Source organism: Cannabis sativa, chromosome 5 (assembly GCF_029168945.1).
Source record: "Cannabis sativa cultivar Pink pepper isolate KNU-18-1 chromosome 5, ASM2916894v1, whole genome shotgun sequence".
Taxonomy (NCBI): Eukaryota; Viridiplantae; Streptophyta; class Magnoliopsida; order Rosales; family Cannabaceae; genus Cannabis; species Cannabis sativa.
This window is the reverse complement of record NC_083605.1, coordinates 69,573,900-69,593,210: the sequence shown is the minus strand read 5'-3', so window position 1 is coordinate 69,593,210 and position 19,311 is coordinate 69,573,900. Positions and strand designations below refer to the sequence as shown.

Here is a 19,311-nt window from a genome sequence, read left to right as displayed (position 1 = left end):
AACAATTATACAGCAAAATAAAATATGAGATGTAGGAAATTTCTTGGTGAAATTCCAAGATTGCCCTACACCACTCAAGCAATATGTCAAAAACGACAGAGACAAACTTGTCCCAGAAAATTCAACTTAAAACACAACCAACGATAAAGAAACCTTAGTCGTTTCTTCCCTGCACGACAATGGAGCTTGTCGTTTTCACCTGCACGACAAATCGTTTAAACCAAACGATTTGTCGTTCTGCATTGAACAAAACTAAGTTCAATCAGAGCTACATTTGCACCTTCGAACATTCGAGAGTTCCTCAAACTCTCTCTCTCTTTCTCTCTGCCTTCTCTCTGGTTCTCAAACCTTAGAACCAGAGATTCTTCTCGATCTCTTGATCGATCTTACCCAGAAAACTTCCCAGAAATACCACACAACACACACACAAAGTTAAAGCCAGAAATAGTAGAGTTTTAGAGAAAAACAAACACCAGAAATATAGAGGTTCGCCCTAGAAATTAGGGGTACGTCCTCTGATGAGCTCGCCTTGAAGATCGACCTCAGATCTTGCACTATATTGAAGAAAAGTTACATCAGGTGAGAAATCCAAGTCACAAACTTTGACTGATATTTCTGATTATCTCTCTATATTTTTTTTTCTTGTTCTCACTCACTAACTCTCTGTTGTTTCTTTGCATGAACTTGGAACATCGATTTGGAGCTGAATATTTCCAGATCTGGAAACTAGGGCTCGAGTTTTCTGGTATCTCTCAACTGAGGGATTTGGTAAGGCTCTAGTCCCTTTATATACTTGTAGATTAGGGTTGATCAAAGATCTGGAAGTTAGTTACAATTTCGGTTGTAACTAACAACCAGATCTTGATCCACTAGAGGCGAAGCCACATAGGATCTGTTCTGGTCTTTAGTTGTATTTATTTGTATTTTCTTCTCTTCTTGTAAAACTGTAATAACAAGTATTACAGAGAGGTCTAATTTAACAATTTCCACCTTAGATCTCTCCTGTAATGCTTATTATTATAGTGCTTCGTTCTTCATGGTCTTAAATTACATAGTGGTAATGGTCATCCACCATTACCAACTCCAACAAGTCCAAGGTCTTCGAACTTAGTTAAGGGTAGCACCTTAGTACCGATATCAGAAGGATTCTCTTCAGTGGAAACTTTCTCTATCTGTACAACCTTTTGTGTCACTTTATCTCGTATAAAGTGGTACTTGATTTCCACATGTTTGGTTCTGTCGTGAAAGACATGATTCTTACACAAGTGGATACAACTCTGGCTGTCTGAGTAGATTATAGGTTCTTCATCTAGTAGTTTAATTTCTTCTAGTAATCCCTTAAGCCAAATAGCCTCTTTAATAGCCTCCGTAATGCCTACATATTCTCGCATCTCCGTTGTAGATAATGCTACAACAAATGCAGCTTGTACTTTCCAAATGATACAATTCCCCCATAGTGTAAAGAAATAGGCAGAGGTAGATTTTCTACTATCTCTCGTCACTCGCATAGTCCGCATCATCGTACCTTCATGATCATTCTACTATTATCCCTTCTCTTGTAGTTTAATCCCACTTCTGAAGATCCCAATAGGTATCTTAGCAGCCACTTCATAGCCTCCCAGTGTTGTTTACCTGGGTTAGCCATGTACTTACTTAGTACACTAATGGCATAAGCTAAATCTGGTCTAAGATCGACCATTAGGTACATCATGCATCCCACTGCACTTGAATAAGGCACTTCACTCATAGATTCTTTCTCAGCTGTAGTTTTAGGACATTGATCTTTGCTTAGATAGTACTGATTAGTCATAGGTTGCTTAGTATGCTTTGCATTAGCCATAGAGAAATTCTCTATGACTTTCTTTATGTAGTTTTTCTGATGTAGTCTTAGTGTCCCATGTTCCCTGTCCCTAGAGATATTAATGCCTAGGATCTTAGCAGCCTTGCCTAAGTCCTTCATCTCAAATTCTTCCCTTAGCCATCCCTTCATTAGGTCAATTCTGGTCCTTTCCTTGCTCACAATGAGCATGTCATCTACATACAGAAGTAAGTAGATGACTTCATCAATTTTAGTACCTTTGTAGTATAGACAGGTATCATAGTAATTCTAAAACCCTTTCTTGATCATAAACTTATCAAACCTTTTGTTCCATTGCCTTGGTGACTGTTTAAGTCCATACAGGGACTTAATCAGTTTGCAAACCAAGTCTTCCTTGCCTTTTTCCTCATATCCCTTAGGTTGTTGCATGTAGATCTCTTCCTCAAGTTCCCCATGTAGAAATGCAGTAGTTACATCCATTTGATCAACTTCTAGGTCAAATTGAGTAGCTATGGTAAGTATAATTCTGATAGTTTTATACTTAGCCACAGGTGAGAATATCTCATTAAAATCAATTCCCTCTTTCTGTGTAAACCCTTTAGCCACTAGTCTTGCCTTAAACTTCTTAGATCCGCCTCTGTAAGTCCTTCCTTGTGTTTGAAAAGCCATTTGCATGAAACTATGCTCTTTCCCTTAGGTTTCTTCACTAGTATCCAGGTTCTGTTCTTTCTCAGAGATTCCATCTCTGTGTCCATTGCCTTGGACCATTTCTTGGCATCTTTGTCCTGCATAGCTTCCTCATAGGTTTTAGGTTCTGTCATTTCCACTCCCATAGCACAAAAGAATGCATAGGCTAGCACTTCTTCCCAAGCAGTGAAGCTGAATCTCTGTGTAGGTCTAGGAACCCTTCTGGGCTCCGTTCAATTGGGTAATCTTGTATTGCCTCATTTTCTTGTCCTTCTTCGCACAGGTTCCACCTCGAATGTTGTCATCCCGAACTTGGTCATTTCCTTCCAAGTGTTCATCTCCCCGAGTGTTTTCCATCCGTTCCGGTTCCACCGATTAGGAATGAGTGTTCCTTGTTTGCATGTCCACAGATGTGCCTGCAGGGTTAGTGTCTAAAGTAGGACTAGATATAGCATTATTATTAGTAATACAAGGAAATAAGTCTTCCTTAAAAATAACATCCCTACTGTTTATAGCTTTAAACCCTTGTTTCTCTCTTACCCATAATCTGTAGCCTTTAGTGCCTTCAGGATAGCCTAGGAACACACATTTGAGAGCTCTAGGCTCCAACTTACCAACACTCTGATGTGCATAGGCTGCACATCCAAATACTCTTAAATTTGAGAGATCAGGAGGCTTACCTGACCAGATCTCCTCTGGTGTCTTGAATTCAATGGCACTGGATGGACTTCTGTTCACTGTGTAGGCCGTCGTTAACATGCTCTTCTCCCCAAAATCCTTTAGTAAGTCCAGATTGCAATAATAGGCATCTGACCTTGTTCATCAAGGTCCTATTCATCCTCTCAGCTACCCCATTCTGTTGAGGAGTGATTCTCACAGTCCTGTGCCTTTGAATTCTAACAGAGCCACAATACCTGTTAAATTCATCACTGCAAAACTCCAAGCCATTGTCAGTTCTTAGGGTTTTAACCCTTTGATTAGTTAGATTTTCCATTGTATGAATTTAGATAAGGCCTCACTTTTATGTTTAAGTAAAAATACCCAAACTTTTCTAGAATGGTCATCTACAATAGACATAAAATACACATTTCCACCATGTGTTGGAGTTTTCTCTGGTCCCCAAAGATCAGAGTGGACATACTCCAATATATGCTTAGTTTTATGAATGCCAGTTTTAAACTTTAACCTATGATGTTTACCTAGGACACAGGATTCACAGAAATCCACTTTACTTACTCTGTCCTTACCCAGTAGCCTTTGATCACTCATGATCTGTAGGCCTTTTTCACTGATATGCCCCAATCTTCTATGCCATAGGACTGCCTTTAAGTCTTCTGGATTGCTAGTGACTGCAGTGTTACATTGAGTCACTGGTTCTCCATCTAAGTAGTACAACCCTTCATGTTTGTGGCCTTTAATGATTGTCATAGCACCCTTACTTAGCTTCATTGAACCTGCTTTAATTTTGCTAACAATACCCATATCATCTAGAACACTTATAGAAGTTAAATTTCTAGCAAGATTAGGGACATACCTTACACCAGTTAGGGTTCTAACAATTCCATCAAACATTTTAAAACTAACATTACCTGAACCTTCTATATTGCATGTATTGTTGTATCCCAAAATTACTTTGCCACCTTTAGAATCCCTGTAGTCTGTTAGAATTTCCCTAGAGTTTGTCATGTGAAAAGTGTACCCAGAATCCAAAATCCAGTCATCTTTGAAAGATGTAGAAGCAACATAAACTTCACCACTGTCATAACCATCTGAGTAGTTAGCTTCTTGTTGTTTGTCACTTTGATGTTTGTTTTGACCGTGTTCTTCTGAAATCCGCCCTTTCTTGTTCTTGTATTTGTTGTTGTAGAAATAACGATCTTTCTCGTAATGTCCAGTTTTCCACAATAAAACACCCCTGTAATCACCGTAATCTTTTGATGGTGATCTACTCTTCCTCCTGTTTGAGTTTCCGTGATGATGCGTGCTATTACTCCTACCCTCGTTCGGTAGGTTTCTTGTGAGATGGCCTTCCTCTACTTAGGTTCATTTCACCATGTCCTAATTGATTTTTCACTCTTCATCTCTAAGTCTTTAGATTTTAAAATAAAATGACTTCATCAAGTGTGATTGAAGTCCTTCCATACTTGATTGCTGTCTTTACCTCTCTGTATGAATCAGGCAAAGAATTCAAAATGATTATTGCCTGATTTTCATCACTTAGAGCTTCATTCTCTCCTGAATTTGCCAATTCAATATGCATTCTGAGAAACTCATCAAGATTCTGATCTAGGGTTTTAGTATGGCTCATCTTGAACCCAAAGATTCTCTCCTTTAGGTAGATCTTATTAGTTAGGGACTTCTGTTGAAACTGTTCTTTAAGTTTCTTCCAAATCTTAGCAGGAGTTTCTTCTTTATCAACCAATCTGATAATGGCATCAGAAAGGTTGAAAATTATGATTCCAGTAGGCTTTCTAATGCCTCTTGTTGTATCTTGGATGTGTTGTCTGGCCATTCAATAGGGTCTTCAAGAACCCTAAGTAGTTTCTGTTGAGCCAACAGAGATCTGATCTTTCTTCTCCAGATCCCGTAATCACCAGATCCATCAAAACGGTCAATATCAACTTTGATATTACTCATGTTAAGAAAAAATCAAAAAAAAAAAAAACATAAATAAATTGAGTTGAGTTTAGAAAAGTTGATTGAATATCTGTTTGTGGAATTTCCACAGGTTTTCCACTGTCCACAACTTCTTGTTGTGTTTCTCCTTCTTCTCCCAGTCTTTGTCACTTTCTTGATCCTTTCTTGAGTTGATTAAGCTTGAACCAAAGCTCTGATACCACTGTAGGAAATTTCTTGGTGAAATTCCAAGATTGCCCTACACCACTCAAGCAATATGTCAAAAACGACAGAGACAAACTTGTCCCAGAAAATTCAACTTAAAACACAACCAACGATAAAGAAACCTTAGTCGTTTCTTCCCTGCACGACAATGGAGCTTGTCGTTTTCACCTGCACGACAAATCGTTTAAACCAAACGATTTGTCGTTCTGCATTGAAAAAAACTAAGTTCAATCAGAGCTAACCCTAGCTCATTTGCACCTTCGAACATTCGAGAGTTCCTCAAACTCTCTCTCTCTTTCTCTCTGCCTTCTCTCTGGTTCTCAAACCTTAGAACCAGAGATTCTTCTCGATTTCTTAATCGATCTTACCCAGAAAACTTCCCAGAAATACCACACAACACACACACAAAGTTAAAGCCAAAAATAGTAGAGTTTAAGAGAAAAACAAACACCAGAAATATAGAGGTTCGCCCTAGAAATTAGGGGTACGTCCTCTGATGAGCTCGCCTTGAAGATCGACCTCAGATCTTGCACTATATTGAAGAAAAGTTACATCAGGTGAGAAATCCAAGTCACAAACTTTGACTGGTATTTCTGATTATCTCTCTATATTTTTTTCTTGTTCTCACTCACTAACTCTCTGTTGTTTCTTTGCATGAACTTGGAACATCAATTTGGAGCTGAATATTTCCAGATCTGGAAACTAGGGCTCGAGTTTTCTGGTATCTCTCAACTGAGGGATTTGGTAAGGCTCTAGTCCCTTTATATACTTGTAGATTAGGGTTGATCAAAGATCTGGAAGTTAGTTACAATTTCGGTTGTAACTAACAACCAGATCTTGATCCACTAGAGGCGAAGCCACATAGGATCTGTTCTGGTCTTTAGTTGTATTTATTTGTATTTTCTTCTCTTCTTGTAAAACTGTAATAACAAGTATTACATAGAGGTCTAATTTAACATGAGACAACAACAATAATAGAGAGAGAGGGTATTGAATATTGGAGCTCTCTTAAAAATAGTGATTTTCTAACCCTTTTATACGTATTTAAATTTATACTTGAGTTCTAATTGCTTTGAAATACAAGTGGTCTCAAAAGTAAGGGATAAATTTCTGTTTGTACCATGAGGGTCAGCGTGTCAGAGGAATAGTGGAAGAGTGTTGGTCGGATGTCAGCTTGTACCTAGAGTGAGGCAGATGGTGTTTCCACTACCTGTACTCGTCGTATCTATTGTACAACCACCTCATCTCTTCAAGCTTTATTAGAGGCGTGCTAGCTTTAACGGATCGTTCTTGGTTGTACATCCCTTTGCTATCTTTCTCATCATAGCCTATACTTATAACAATGGAGCAACACTTGGAAATTTGGCTTAGTGTTAGGAGTGGGAGCAACACGTGGAAATTTTGCTAAGTGTTGGGAGAGGGAGAAACATTTGGAACTCTTGCTAAGTGTTAGGAGAGGGAGCAACACTTCTAAGTGTTGGGAGAGGGAGCAACACTTGAAAATTTTGCTAAGCGTTGGGAGAGGGAGCAACACCTAAAAATTTGGCTAAGTGTTGGGAGATGGAGCAACGCTTTAAACTTTGACTAATTAAGTATCGGGAGAGGGAGCAACACTTGGAAATTTGGCTAAGTGTTGGGAGATGGAGCAACACTTAAAAATTTTGCTAAGTGTTGGGAGATGGAGCAACACTTGAAAATTTGAGGAGAGAGAGAGAGAGAGAGAGAGAGAGAGAGAGAGAGAGAGAGAGAGAGAGAGAGAGAGAGAGAGAGAGAGAGAGAGAGAGAGAGAGAGAGAGAGAGAGAGCGAGAGAGAGAGAGAGAGATAGAGAGAGAGAGCCATTTCTTTAAGTCTTTTAGAGTGGGTATTTAAGTATCAAAATATTTTAGGAAGAGCGTCAATATTTATAGTTGGCAAATTTTGGGAGTCTTGAAATTTACACTTAGTAAATTTTAGTGTCCATACTTTCCCCTTTTGTGAGGAAAGCCTCCCTTAGGCAATGAGAGACCCCCTTTGATGAGGGGAGGCTCTCTTGGGTGAGGAGTGACAGTCCTTCTCATAAGGGGGGCAGAGAGCATACCCCGTTGTAAAGAGAGAAGGGGGGAGGGGGAGAGCACTTGCTACAAGATTTGTTTGTATTTTGATCATGACTTGTTCAATGTTACTCTAATTTTGAAGATTTTAGATATTTTGGAAAGTTAAGAAATAAATCTACTCTTTTTTTATGTTACCCAGTTCTGATTTAAAGATACTTAAGACCACCAACAAGTTATGCCTTATAACTTGAGTCATCAATCATTTCATGTTCCTATCTATAAGTGTCAAAGATTCTCAAAATAACTTAAATTGCACCATTAGCCTTCAAATATCATTGTCAAGTGGCGTCTTCATAATTAGAGATTACTTCGCTTAAAATAATTTCGATATTGCACCTTTGTGAAATTTCAGAGTTAACAATTATAAATGTAAAAAAAAAAAGAACGGTTACTTTCTTTTGAAAAAATATTAGAGTAATTATGGAGTATAAATTGTTTTGAATCAAACCAAATCAATTTATTTGTCAAGTTGATTGACTTAGTTTAGTTTGAGCATTAAATTAGTTTTGTTTAGCTTGATTGACAATGTGTTTTTATAAAGAATATTGTTATAAGGCATCATGTAGTGTTTTGTAAATAATTAATATATTTTATAATAATTATTAAATTAAATTATGTAGAATTAGATGTTTAATTAATCCAATAACGATATAATACTGTAAGTAGTGTTAGATATCACTGATATCTTTTAACATTTTTCTTTTATAATAGGAGATTATTCCTCTATCATTTGTACTCATCTTCGAATAAGTATTAAAAAAAACTAGTTTGGTTAGAAAAAAAAAAATACAAATTCGAACAAAACTAGTTGGTGAACAATGTTAGCAAATGTGTTACTGATAATAATATTTTAATTGAGTTGTCATATTCACTAGTTGCTCTTGCTAGTCAAGTCTTCAAAGAAGCCATTTCTTCTCATGTCAAGTGGAAAAAAAAGAAATAGAAAAACTCATATTTAAACTCTTAATTGTAATCATTGTCTCTAAAACGTGGAAAAGTAGATTAAAGAATCTCATTACTCTATTACTATTACTATTATTATTATTATTATTTTTAGAATCGAATTACATAAACCAAGACTGAAGAAGTTTCTTAGCTTGCAGGGTCTACTTTCACTCTCTTTACGTGATGGTCTTTATAGGTGTGCTATATATATATATAGTCACAAACTACCCTTTCTTTCTTCAAATCTTTACATATAAAAAAAACTACACATACAAACACTCTATAATCTATACAAACCAAGAAAATATTTTCTGGGCATTCTTTAAAAATGGCTACTTCTTTCACCTTCATCTTCTTCTTCTTCTTCTTATCCTCCACTACAATCTTTATAGAAGCTCACAACAACAACCCTTCGAAGTATTGTTCCAAATGGGGTCCTGAAATTCAATCTCCTTTCCACATAGAAGGCCAAACCCAACAAAACGACACCCTCTTTGAAGTCGTATGCAGAAACAAATCCACCATAATCAACTTCCAATCCCATGGTTATGGTGATTTAGTGGTGAAATCAATCTCGTACGACACCAAAAGACTCGATCTTCTTGACCCCAAAAGCTGTGTCCACAGAGTCTTTCTCAACCTTAACCTTTCCAAAACCACATTCGATTATTACTATCTTTTAAAAAACTACACTTATCTCAACTGTACGGACAGACTCTCCCCTGTTTTGGCAGAGGTCCCCTGTTTGAGTGGCTCACATCATTTTGTTTATACTGTTGAGCCTTCTGCCATGGCAGCCATCCCAAGCTTCTGCAAACCCATCAAAACCGTAGCTATCCCTTTTGCATACAGTCCTTATTTGGCTGATAATAGTTTTGGCTTGAGTTTGACTTGGGGTTTTCTTAGTGCCCAAGATTTTGATCAAAAAGATGGCTTCAGAGTTAGACATGTTCAAGGTATGTGATTTTTTTGGCTCTTTATCTTTAGTGCTTTATTTTTTTTTTTTGGTTAGTTTGTTAAGGGAAGTAATCTGTGGTATGAGATTCTTTTCTTGTTGTAGTAGTTGATATCTTAATGTGGAAAGACTATGAAAAAGATAGTTCAAATCTCAATCAAAACATAAAAGCAAATTAATTTAATGAACATTTTAAGTACTTTTATAGAGTAACTAATTAAACCTAAGCTTAACACTAACTACATTTTTTAGAGAGGTGTTGTAGGCACGTAGTTTAAACTTTAAAAACTCTCAAAAGTCTCAATCTAAGTACAAGAGTGTATTTTAGTTTAAGTATCTTTTTTAGATAAAGAGAAAATTAGGCATAAAGATTTAGAAAGAACAACTTGTTTTCTTAAATTATGAAGCTCTTTCTCTTTCAAATTGTATGATTGCCAATAATTCAATAATTCATTTGTAAATTCTTCTCTTTATTTTTTCTCTAATGTAATTAGTCATCAGAAATGAAAGATTCAAGGTTATTTTTTTTGTTTTTTTTGGTGACATTGTCAATAAGCATATATAATATTAGGAAAACCAACGAAGACTTGACCTACTCCAACTTGCTATAATTCTAAGTCTCATTCACATCCTACAATTTAATTTCTTGAATATTTCACAAATTAAAAAAGAACCACTAAAATCTAAAATCCTTTAGCCACATCTAGCTAATACTACTTATGAGCTATTTTTTTTTTATTATTATTCTTTTAGACTATGTGTTCAAAATTTCTAATGACTTGCAAATTGACTCAAAAGTCAATGGACCTACTATGTGTTAACGAGGATGCCCCATACTCCTATGTAAGGCTGGCTATAGGCCTAGGTGGGCTAAATCTTTATCTAGGGCCTTCAATTATCTTCAATATTCCCCCAAAAAACAAAATTGACTTTCAAAAATAACACTATTTTAGTTTTATTTAAAAAATAGAGGAAATTACACTCTATACCCTTTTTATATTGTCCTATTTTATTTTTACCTTCTTTTTTAAAATCTATCATTTTTACCTCTTTTTTTAAACATTGTACCAATTTTACCCCTGCCACTTCAAGATACTCTCCATGTGATTCTCTTATGTAAGGGTATTTTGGGTACAATACATATAAAAAGAGGTATGTTTCAAATAAATATAAAATTAGAGGTAAATTTGATTAATTGATGAATAAAAGAGGCATTTTTCAACTTACCCCTAAAAAATATCATAATTTGTTTTAGAAAATGGTTCCATAAATTCATTTTGATTTAAGTCCATATTAGCTTTGGTCCAACCTTGCTCCTGTGTAGCCGAGTTATATTATATATATATTTATTATCTGTAAACAGAATTATATTTCATAATTAACTCAAGGATTTGTTACCTTTTCATATAAGTAATATTTAATTTATCTTGTGTTTTCTTGTTCTCAGTTCTCAGCATAGGAATCTTTGTTATGGCAATGTCAATTGTGGCAGCAGCATTACTAATCAGGAGCAGAATAGCACATGACATGAAGAAACTAGCTTCTCAAGACAAATTAGGGAATCAAACAGTAGAGGTTGAGAAATTTCTTGGAGATTATAAAGCTTTCTCAACTGGTGAAACTCAAGTTGACCAAGTCAGCATTCAATGTTGACTTTTCTTACCATAATTGTACCAACCAGAGATTAAAGGAACTGATAACACTTTCAGATTCAAGCTTTTCTTAAACCCCAAAATGATTATTTTGGATGGATTGTGAAGAGTACTTGAATTCTATTGAAAAACTTCAAATCAAGACACAAACAATGGAATGTATACACTCATAATACATAGTTTTAAGTTGCTAGCTTGGGAAAATATTGGCATTAATTTTGTGGTATACATATTACATTTACATATAGCTTTTTGTTTTTAATTTTCCTATGGTTCAACTGTTTAGTTTATGTAAAGACTTGTTGGTTTAAAAGAAGAGAGAATTAAATTTATTATCAATTGTTAAACTTTTCCAATTTATAATTCTCATTAATTCTTTTGGCTAAAAGCATGGAATTCTCATGAAATGTCATTGGTCATATGTAGCTATGTTTTGTAAACTTAGAATAGTCTCGTGATTAAACTCCCCATAGGAAATTTGTAATGCAAATGCAATCACATGTATCTTGTGATTAGTAATAATCTACCACCGCACTCACAACAAGTTATGCAACTATTTTGAAGAGATCAAGAATCAAACTTATCCAGATTTCCAGTGGCGGAACCGACGAAATAAGGAGGGGCCAAATAAAATGTATTTTCACCTAATTTTTTTTAATATGTAGTATTTTATAAATCAATATAAAAAGTTAATTAGCTTTATACAACATATATAAAATAATGAGAAATAATAAAGGACACTTTATAATGCCAAGTACTATAAAAAGTGATATATTGTTATTGGTGTAAAATAATATCGAGTCCTAAATATTTTGATTTAATAAATAATATAAGAAACCGCTAACCACTTATAAAATGTCATATTAATATTGTATTAGATACCATAAGAATACATATATAAAGACATATAAATATATATCATACAAAATTACTCTTCAAAAATAAATTATACAAATAATTTTTTTTGTCACTTTTTACCATAAAATAGATAACTAATTTGAATGTGCTATTGGGTTTGGGCTTCTTTTTCAATTTCAACTTCACACTTTATTATTAGGCTTAGCAATAAGAGAATTATCACATTTTTCAAATAATTAAAATCTAATTATCGTAATTTTATTAATATATTATGCATATTTTTTTTTAAAAAAAAAGTTAGGGGGCCATGGCCACTCCATAGATACAAGTAGTTCCGCCACTACAGATTTCAATATCAACAAATTAAATAAATTATTACAAAATTATTATATGTTTTGATTGGTTGACATGATCATATGAATGGCTGTGGAAAAAGTTTTTCTATTTCATTACTATCAACCAATCACAATCTAATTGATTATTTTAAATAACTTAATTAATTAAATACGAAGTAATAATTAAATTGTTTTAACAAAAAAGATGATCTGTCCTAAGATAAAAATTGTTTGAAACGGAAAGAAAAACCATTCTAATATAAGATAAGTTTTTTGTGGGTAAATGACGGCAAAACCCTCCAAAACTTTCATTCTGGTTTCACTTAACCCCCAAACTCAAATTTGGGCGGTAAAACCTCCAATACTGTTAGCAATTTAATATTTTCGTCTATTTTAGGTGTTAAGTGCCATGTTGGACTGAACACAGTATATACATGGTACAATTTTATTGGTTTACGTAAAAAAATTATTTAAAAAAAATTAAAAAATTAAAATAAAATTAATTTAATTTTTTTAAAAAAAAATTATAAATAAAAAAATAATCTTTTTTGTTTCTTTTTTTCCTTTCTTTCTTTTTCTTTTATTTCTTTTATTTCTTTTTTTTTTCTTTTCCTTTTTCTTTAGTCTGTTCATCTCTCTCAATCTCCCCTTTCTCTCCCTCTATCACTCTCTCTCTCTCTCTCTCTCTCTCTCTCTCTCTCTCTCTCTCTCTCTCTCTCTCTCTCTCTCGATCTATCATTTACAGCTCTCTCTCTCCCCCAAAAACCACCATCACCTAACCAAAACCACCAACACCTCACTAAAACCAGCACCACATAAACCCAATCAAAGCTCACCTGAAACAGAAAAAAATGTAAATTACAAAACACCGAAATGTAGTTTCTCAAACCAAAATAGGCGTTTTTCCAAATCACAAAACACCTAGATCTGGAAAAATAAAACAACATTTTTTATAAGAGAAATGAGGAGAGGAGAGGACTTACGAGAGCGCCGAGGGAGAGAGAGTCGTCGAAGTGGCTGGGGGTTGTCGGAGAACCGTCAGACTAAAAGAGAGAGGAGGTCACGAGAGCTTGGAGTGGTCGAACAACCACCGAGGTGGCCTGTGGTGGCTGCAGAAGGGTTTTAAAAACCCTAAATCGGGACTAAGAGGGAGAGAGAGAGAGAGAGAGAGAGAGAGAGAGAGAGAGAGAGAGAGAGAGAGAGAGAGAGAGAGAGAGAGAGAAGAGATGTTGAGGTGGCTTGGGGTGGTCAGAGAACTGTTGGGGTGGCCTGTGGTGGCTGCCCAAGGGTTTTGAAAACCCTAGATCGAGACTAAGAGAGACAGAGAGAGGAGATCAAGAGAGAGAGAGAGAGAGTGATAGAGCGAGAGAAAAGGGAGATTGAGAGAGATGAACAGACGAAAGAAAAAGGAAAAGAAAGAAAAAAACAAGAAAAATTATTTTTTTTATTTATAATTTTTTTAGTTTTAAATTAATTTTATTTTAATTTTTTTAAATAATTTTTTACGTGGACCAATAAAATTGTGTCGTGTGTACACTGTGTCCAGTCCAACATGGCACTTAACACCTAAAATGGATAGAAATGTTAAATTGCTAACAGAACACGAGTATGGGGGATTTTACCGCCCAAATTTGAGTTTTGGAGGTTAAGTGAAACCAAAATGAAAGTTTTGGAGGTTTTGCCGCCATTTACCCTTTTTTTATATAATTTTTTTATCAATTTTTTTAATACATTTTAAATTTAATTTCATTCTATTCTTATTCCTGTTCCCATTGTCATTCTATTTCATAAATGAGTCGGCCAATACGAATTGCTTTCTCTCCCCTGTTGGAGTCTCTCGTATTTGAGGGTTTAGGATTCCTTCATTTCTCTATTTCTCTTGGTAGTGTTCTCTTTCATATTTCTTTTCTATGAATGCTTTTTCCTCTGCGCTGCCTCCTTCAGGTTTTTTTGATCCTTTCGAATGTATTGAACTGGTTGAAGTCAAGGTGGGAGAAGAAGTTAACTCTAAAAAATTGTATTAGGAAAGTTCATGGGTCATAAGTTCTTTTCTAAAGGTCTTCTAAAAAATATTCTGGTGGAGGTATGGCAAATGCTCGATTCCTAGGACGTAAAAGAACTCCAAAATGGTATTTTATAATTCGATTTCAATTCTGAACAGGACGGTGCTAAGGTCTTGCATTTCAGGCCCTGGATTGTGAATCGTCAACTTCTCAATATCCGTGAATAGACAAAGGATGGTATCTGGGATCTGGAAGAGTTTGACTTTGGTCTTTTTTGGTTTAGGCTCATGGCTTACCACCCCCTTGTCTTAATCATTCTAACTTTCCTCTTGTGGCAGGTGGGGGTGCTGCGTGATACAGACCCAACTTCTAATGAAGAGATGCAAAGGAAAGGTTACATGAAATTTACTGTTGAAATAATGATGATATCTAAACCTATCATTATTGGGTTTTTTCTTGACAGGAAGGACAAGCCAAAGAGATGGATTCAGTTTAAATTTGTAAAGCTTCCTTTAGTGTGTTTCAACTATGGTGATGTTGGTCACATGTCCAGTAGATGCACAGCTGTCATTGCCATGGTCTACCCTCCGGTGGGCAATACTGTCAAAATTTATGAAGACTGGATAAATGTTGAGAGTCCGATTTCCTTATGCTTCTCGTATTTTGCTCAACATTTGACTTAATTACTAGAGGATACCACTGCTCGGCGTAAATCCTTCATCTTCTCTCACTGGAACAAAAACAAGAAGTGTCTCCTAAGAAACAAATGTAGCCTTATGGATTCCGATAATTCTAGATCTTTGAAGGGTAAGGCCCCTGCTTCGTCGAATTTAAGAAATATTTCTGCTCCTGGCCCCGTGCATTTGCTGGGGACGGCGCCTCCTATCGGTGGCTAGGTCTAGAGTGGGAATAGTACTACCAAGGACAATATAGTGGAGCACGATTCTCTGACAATCAAGTATAGAATGGCAAAATTCAAGAATGTGGGAATTCTACTAACCTATACGATGTCCTTGGCACTCAAGAAATGGATAATAATCAAGAAATATAAATTATTCCAAATACTGGGCCCCCATTAGCTCAAATGGTGGACCTACCCCACAAAGATCTTTGTTTATCCACTAAGCCCCAATCTCTCCCTTAGATGGTTGATCTTTCGATTCATGTTACTACTTTTGTTAGAACTAAGTTGGAAACATTCATAGGCCCAATTGATTGGGCCAATGTCTACGGCCCAAATGAAGTCCCTATTTATTGACCCAACCACACTCTAATTTACAACCCAACCTCTCTATCGGATAAGATCTCTTATCAATTTGGTTCCAAAAAAAGGAAAGCCCTTACCTATTTTGGATTCAGGCCCCTTTTTGGTAGGAGTGAATTGTACCTATGTTCCCTTTCTTCTCAAATCAACTTGACAGTAGTTCTTGAAGGAGTTTCGGAGGAGATAAGTGAACATTCTTTCTCTCCAAGTGCAATGGAGGCTAATGCTAATGAATTAACAGTTAAAAGATGGATGGGTACTCGTAAAGGCTCTTCATCTACTAGTCAAAGGAAATGATCAAGTTTGACTTTACCTGGAAAGTTTAAAGACTTAGTGGAAGTCAATGTGGAATACCAGCCAATTTTAGCAAGGGTGAGGATGCAGCCCCCAACATGCCCCCGCCGTCCTCATGAAAATATTGGCGTGGAATTACCGAGGCTTGGCTTAGTCTCGTGCAATCAATGCTATTATTTTCACTTTGAGAAAGAGAGATCGTGATATTTTCTTTCTAATGGACACTAAAATTCAGTTTTATCAGATGCTTTCTAAAGTCAAGAGATTTGGTTTGGTTGACTCAGTTATTGTTCCAAATAATTGTTTGGTCGGAGGCCTCTGTTTGTGTGGGAAGGCTGGCATCCAAATAAGCGTTCTTTAGGTTGATTCTTCAGTCATTGAAGCAATTATTTTTGGAGAACAAGGTTCTAAGGATTGGAGTCTCTTCTTGGCTCATGACTCTCCCTATAGTAGTCACAAAAAGTCTTTTTGGAACTCTCTTCAATCTAGAATCATTATATGTCTTCTTTCTTGGGTTCTTATTGGTGATCTTAATGAAACCATCAATGACAACGATAAGATAGGGAGCAGGAAGAAGGGTCACTTGATCCTTAAATTTTTTATGTTCAAAGTAGGTGGTGTGGAATTAAAGAGTGTTAGGGGTCTCTTTACGTGGGAAAATAACCGCCAAAATAACAATTTGGTGCGAGAAAAAATTTATCGGGCTATTTGCTTGTCGGCTTGGTGTACTGACTTTCCCAAGGCGGGTGTCTCTAATCTTCCTATTCTGGGCTTTGATCACGGCCCTATTATTCTAGATACGCATCTGGACAAAGATAAAAGGGGTTCTCCCTATTGCTTTTTGTTTTCTAGACTGAGAACTCAGAGTGTGGGAAGATCATTACAGATTCTTGGGGGCAAAGGGGCTTATGATAATCAGGGGAAACAACTCAATTCTTGTTTGAAATTCGCTAAAGAAGCTTTTAGAATTTGGAGCAGGGCCACCTTCGACAAAGATAGAGAGACCATCTGCATTTTAGAAGATCGTCTTTTAGCGATTCAAAGTCCTTCTAGTTTGTTGGACTTTGACTTTGAGAAATTTGTGATCAAAGAGAAACTGTAGGAGCTGTGGGAAACTCAAGAAAAAATGTGGAGACAGAAATCTCGTGATTCTTGGCTCAGACTTGGTAATCAAAATACGAAGTTCTTCCATGCCTTTAGACACAAGAAAAATCATATTTGGGGGATCAAAAAAAATGACGGGTCTTGGATTTCCAATCGAGTGGACATATGGGAATACTTCAATCTTAAACTTTTATATCTTTTTACTTCCTCCTGTCCTATTATTCTTGATAATTTTGAGACTCTTTCTTGGAAATTGTTTCAAGTGCTGAGAATGAGAAGTTAATGGTGATGCCTACTGAGGAGATTAAGAAGGTCGTATGGGCTTTGAATATGTCTAGATCCCTGAGGCTAGACAATATGAATGGTTATTTTCATAGATCTCAATGGGAATTTGTGGGTGGTTCTTTAATTACTTTCATTAAGGAGGCTTCTTAAAGTGGCGAGTTTCACAAGGATTTAAATCATTCCTTTATATGCCTTATTCCTAAGAAGCATAATGCTAAAGTTTTAATCACTATCGTCTCATAACTCTATGTAACTTTGCTTTATAAGGTCCTGGTAAAAAATATCTCTAACCATCTTAGAGGCATTACGTATCGTCTTATAAGTCATTTTAGGCTGCCTTTATCTCTGCCTGATGGATTGGAGAGTGTTTGGTCCTTGCCCAAGAAGTGATTCATTGCCTTAAGAGGAAAAAGTTTTGGGTGGTCTGATGGCAATCAAAATAGATATGAGTAAGGCTTATGACTACATTGAATGGTCATTTCTTGTTCATGTGCTTAAGGGCAATGGTTTCTCTGAGGAGTTTATGAAATTGATTATGTTTTGTGTTAGCTTAGTTAGTGTATTAGTCCTTCTTAATAGATATGTGCTAAAAAGATTATTTCTTTAAAGAGGGTTTCGTCAAGGTGATCCTTTATCCCCATTTCTTTTTCTTTTATGTAGTGAAGTTCTGTCTAAACTTTTGCATAAAGAGAAAGTTGATGGGAACATCCACGACATCCAAATCTCCCGCCATAACTTGCTTGTGTCTCATCTTATGTTTGCAGATGACAATCTTCTCTTTTTTTGTGCAAATAGAGGTGAAGCCTTGGTTCTTAAAGATTGCATCTTGAGATATCAACAGTGGTCAGGCCATGGCTAATTTCCAGAAATCTAGGGCTCTTTTCTCTTCCAACAATACTCTTTACAATTAGCGTTCGGTGACTAGACCTCTTCAAATGAATATCTTACCTTTTGATGAGATTTACCTTGGCAACCCTTTGTTGAGGTCTACACCAAGATGTAAGGATTTCAAGTTTCTTTTGGACAAGCTAAATGTCAAATCGATTATCAGGCTGGAAGGCGATGTTACTTACTAAAGATGGAAGATCTACTCTCATTAAGGCAGTCGCCCAGAGCTTGCCATCTTATGTTATGGCTTCAAACTTAATTCCTAAGAAAAAATGTAGATAGATGGATGCTTCAATTATAAAGTTTTGGTGGACGGGTGGCAATGAGCAGTCGAGATTTATGTGTTTTTAAAGCCTGGGATTCCATTTGCCAGCCTAAAGCTTGTGGTGGTTTAGACTTTTGAAGATTTAAAGACATTAATAGAACCTTTATTGCTAAATTTGCTTCTAAAATTATATTATAAAGAAAGTTGGTGAAAAATTATGAAAGTTTGCTTTTTACAAAACTAAGTTATGAAAGTTTGAAGTTTTGATGGCATGACTGCCATTGTCACGCAGGTGACACCGAATGACGCTCGCAGAAGCAAGGCTGGGAAAGTGATGCAGATTTCACCATTGAACGTTCTTTAGTTACTTTATCAGCCATAAATGGTTTTCTAATTGTGCTTACTAAGACAATTAGACAATTATTCCCCCAATAATGCAATCCCAAATCATACAATCTAACTTAAAGAGGAACGATTTTACTAACCTTAAGGCATTTAGATCTGAATACCAAGGCTGAGTTATGACTAGTTTGCAATCAAATTGCACTACTCCATGCTCAGAGAGATGTATGAAATACCCTCAAATTCCATTGATCTATGTTTGTTCCTTTAATTGGGACAAGTTGTTTACCTCTGCTCAGCACATTGGTAATGAAAGATATAAAATAGGTGATCGATTTACTGGGATCGCTAACTGTTTCAACCAACAAATTATTGGCACTAACTTCAATTATGAATACTGAAATCATCAAATATTAAACAAATTTTCGAATTAAATTGTTAAATGAATAATGATATTTGCAGACAAATTGTGTAATTAAATTTTTACACAATAACATGTCATAGATTTTTGACATATTAGGTCTTAAGCCATGTTGTAGAATTTTAGGGCATAATTTAGTTGCACATACCACCATCACAAAATTTACAAGTGAATTGTTCAATAAAAATGAGTCCAAGATATGTAAAGTTTGAAGAAATTACTACAAGAAAATTTTTTAAAATGAAAGTTTTACACGACA

General features: G+C 35.7%; 1 protein-coding gene across 1 annotated transcript; it reads left to right on the top strand.

Annotated features, from left to right (window-relative positions):
• The first annotated feature begins 8,430 nt into the window (after nucleotides 1-8,430).
• On the top strand, nucleotides 8,431-11,332 carry LOC115715891 (uncharacterized). The gene is made up of 2 exons (XM_030644568.2): nucleotides 8,431-9,342; nucleotides 10,789-11,332. The coding sequence occupies exons 1-2, from the start codon at nucleotides 8,715-8,717 to the stop codon at nucleotides 10,992-10,994; spliced, it is 834 nt and encodes a 277-aa protein (XP_030500428.2). The 5' UTR covers nucleotides 8,431-8,714; the 3' UTR covers nucleotides 10,995-11,332.
• The last annotated feature ends 7,979 nt before the right edge of the window (nucleotides 11,333-19,311 follow it).

Coding starts and splice junctions, on each gene's coding strand:
- LOC115715891 (XM_030644568.2), top strand. CDS start 8,715: ATGGCTACTTCTTTCACCTTCATCTTCTTCTTCTTCTTCTTATCCTCC. Junction 9,343..10,788: donor CAGAGTTAGACATGTTCAAG/GTATGTGATTTT, acceptor TCTTGTTCTCAG/TTCTCAGCATAGGAATCTTT.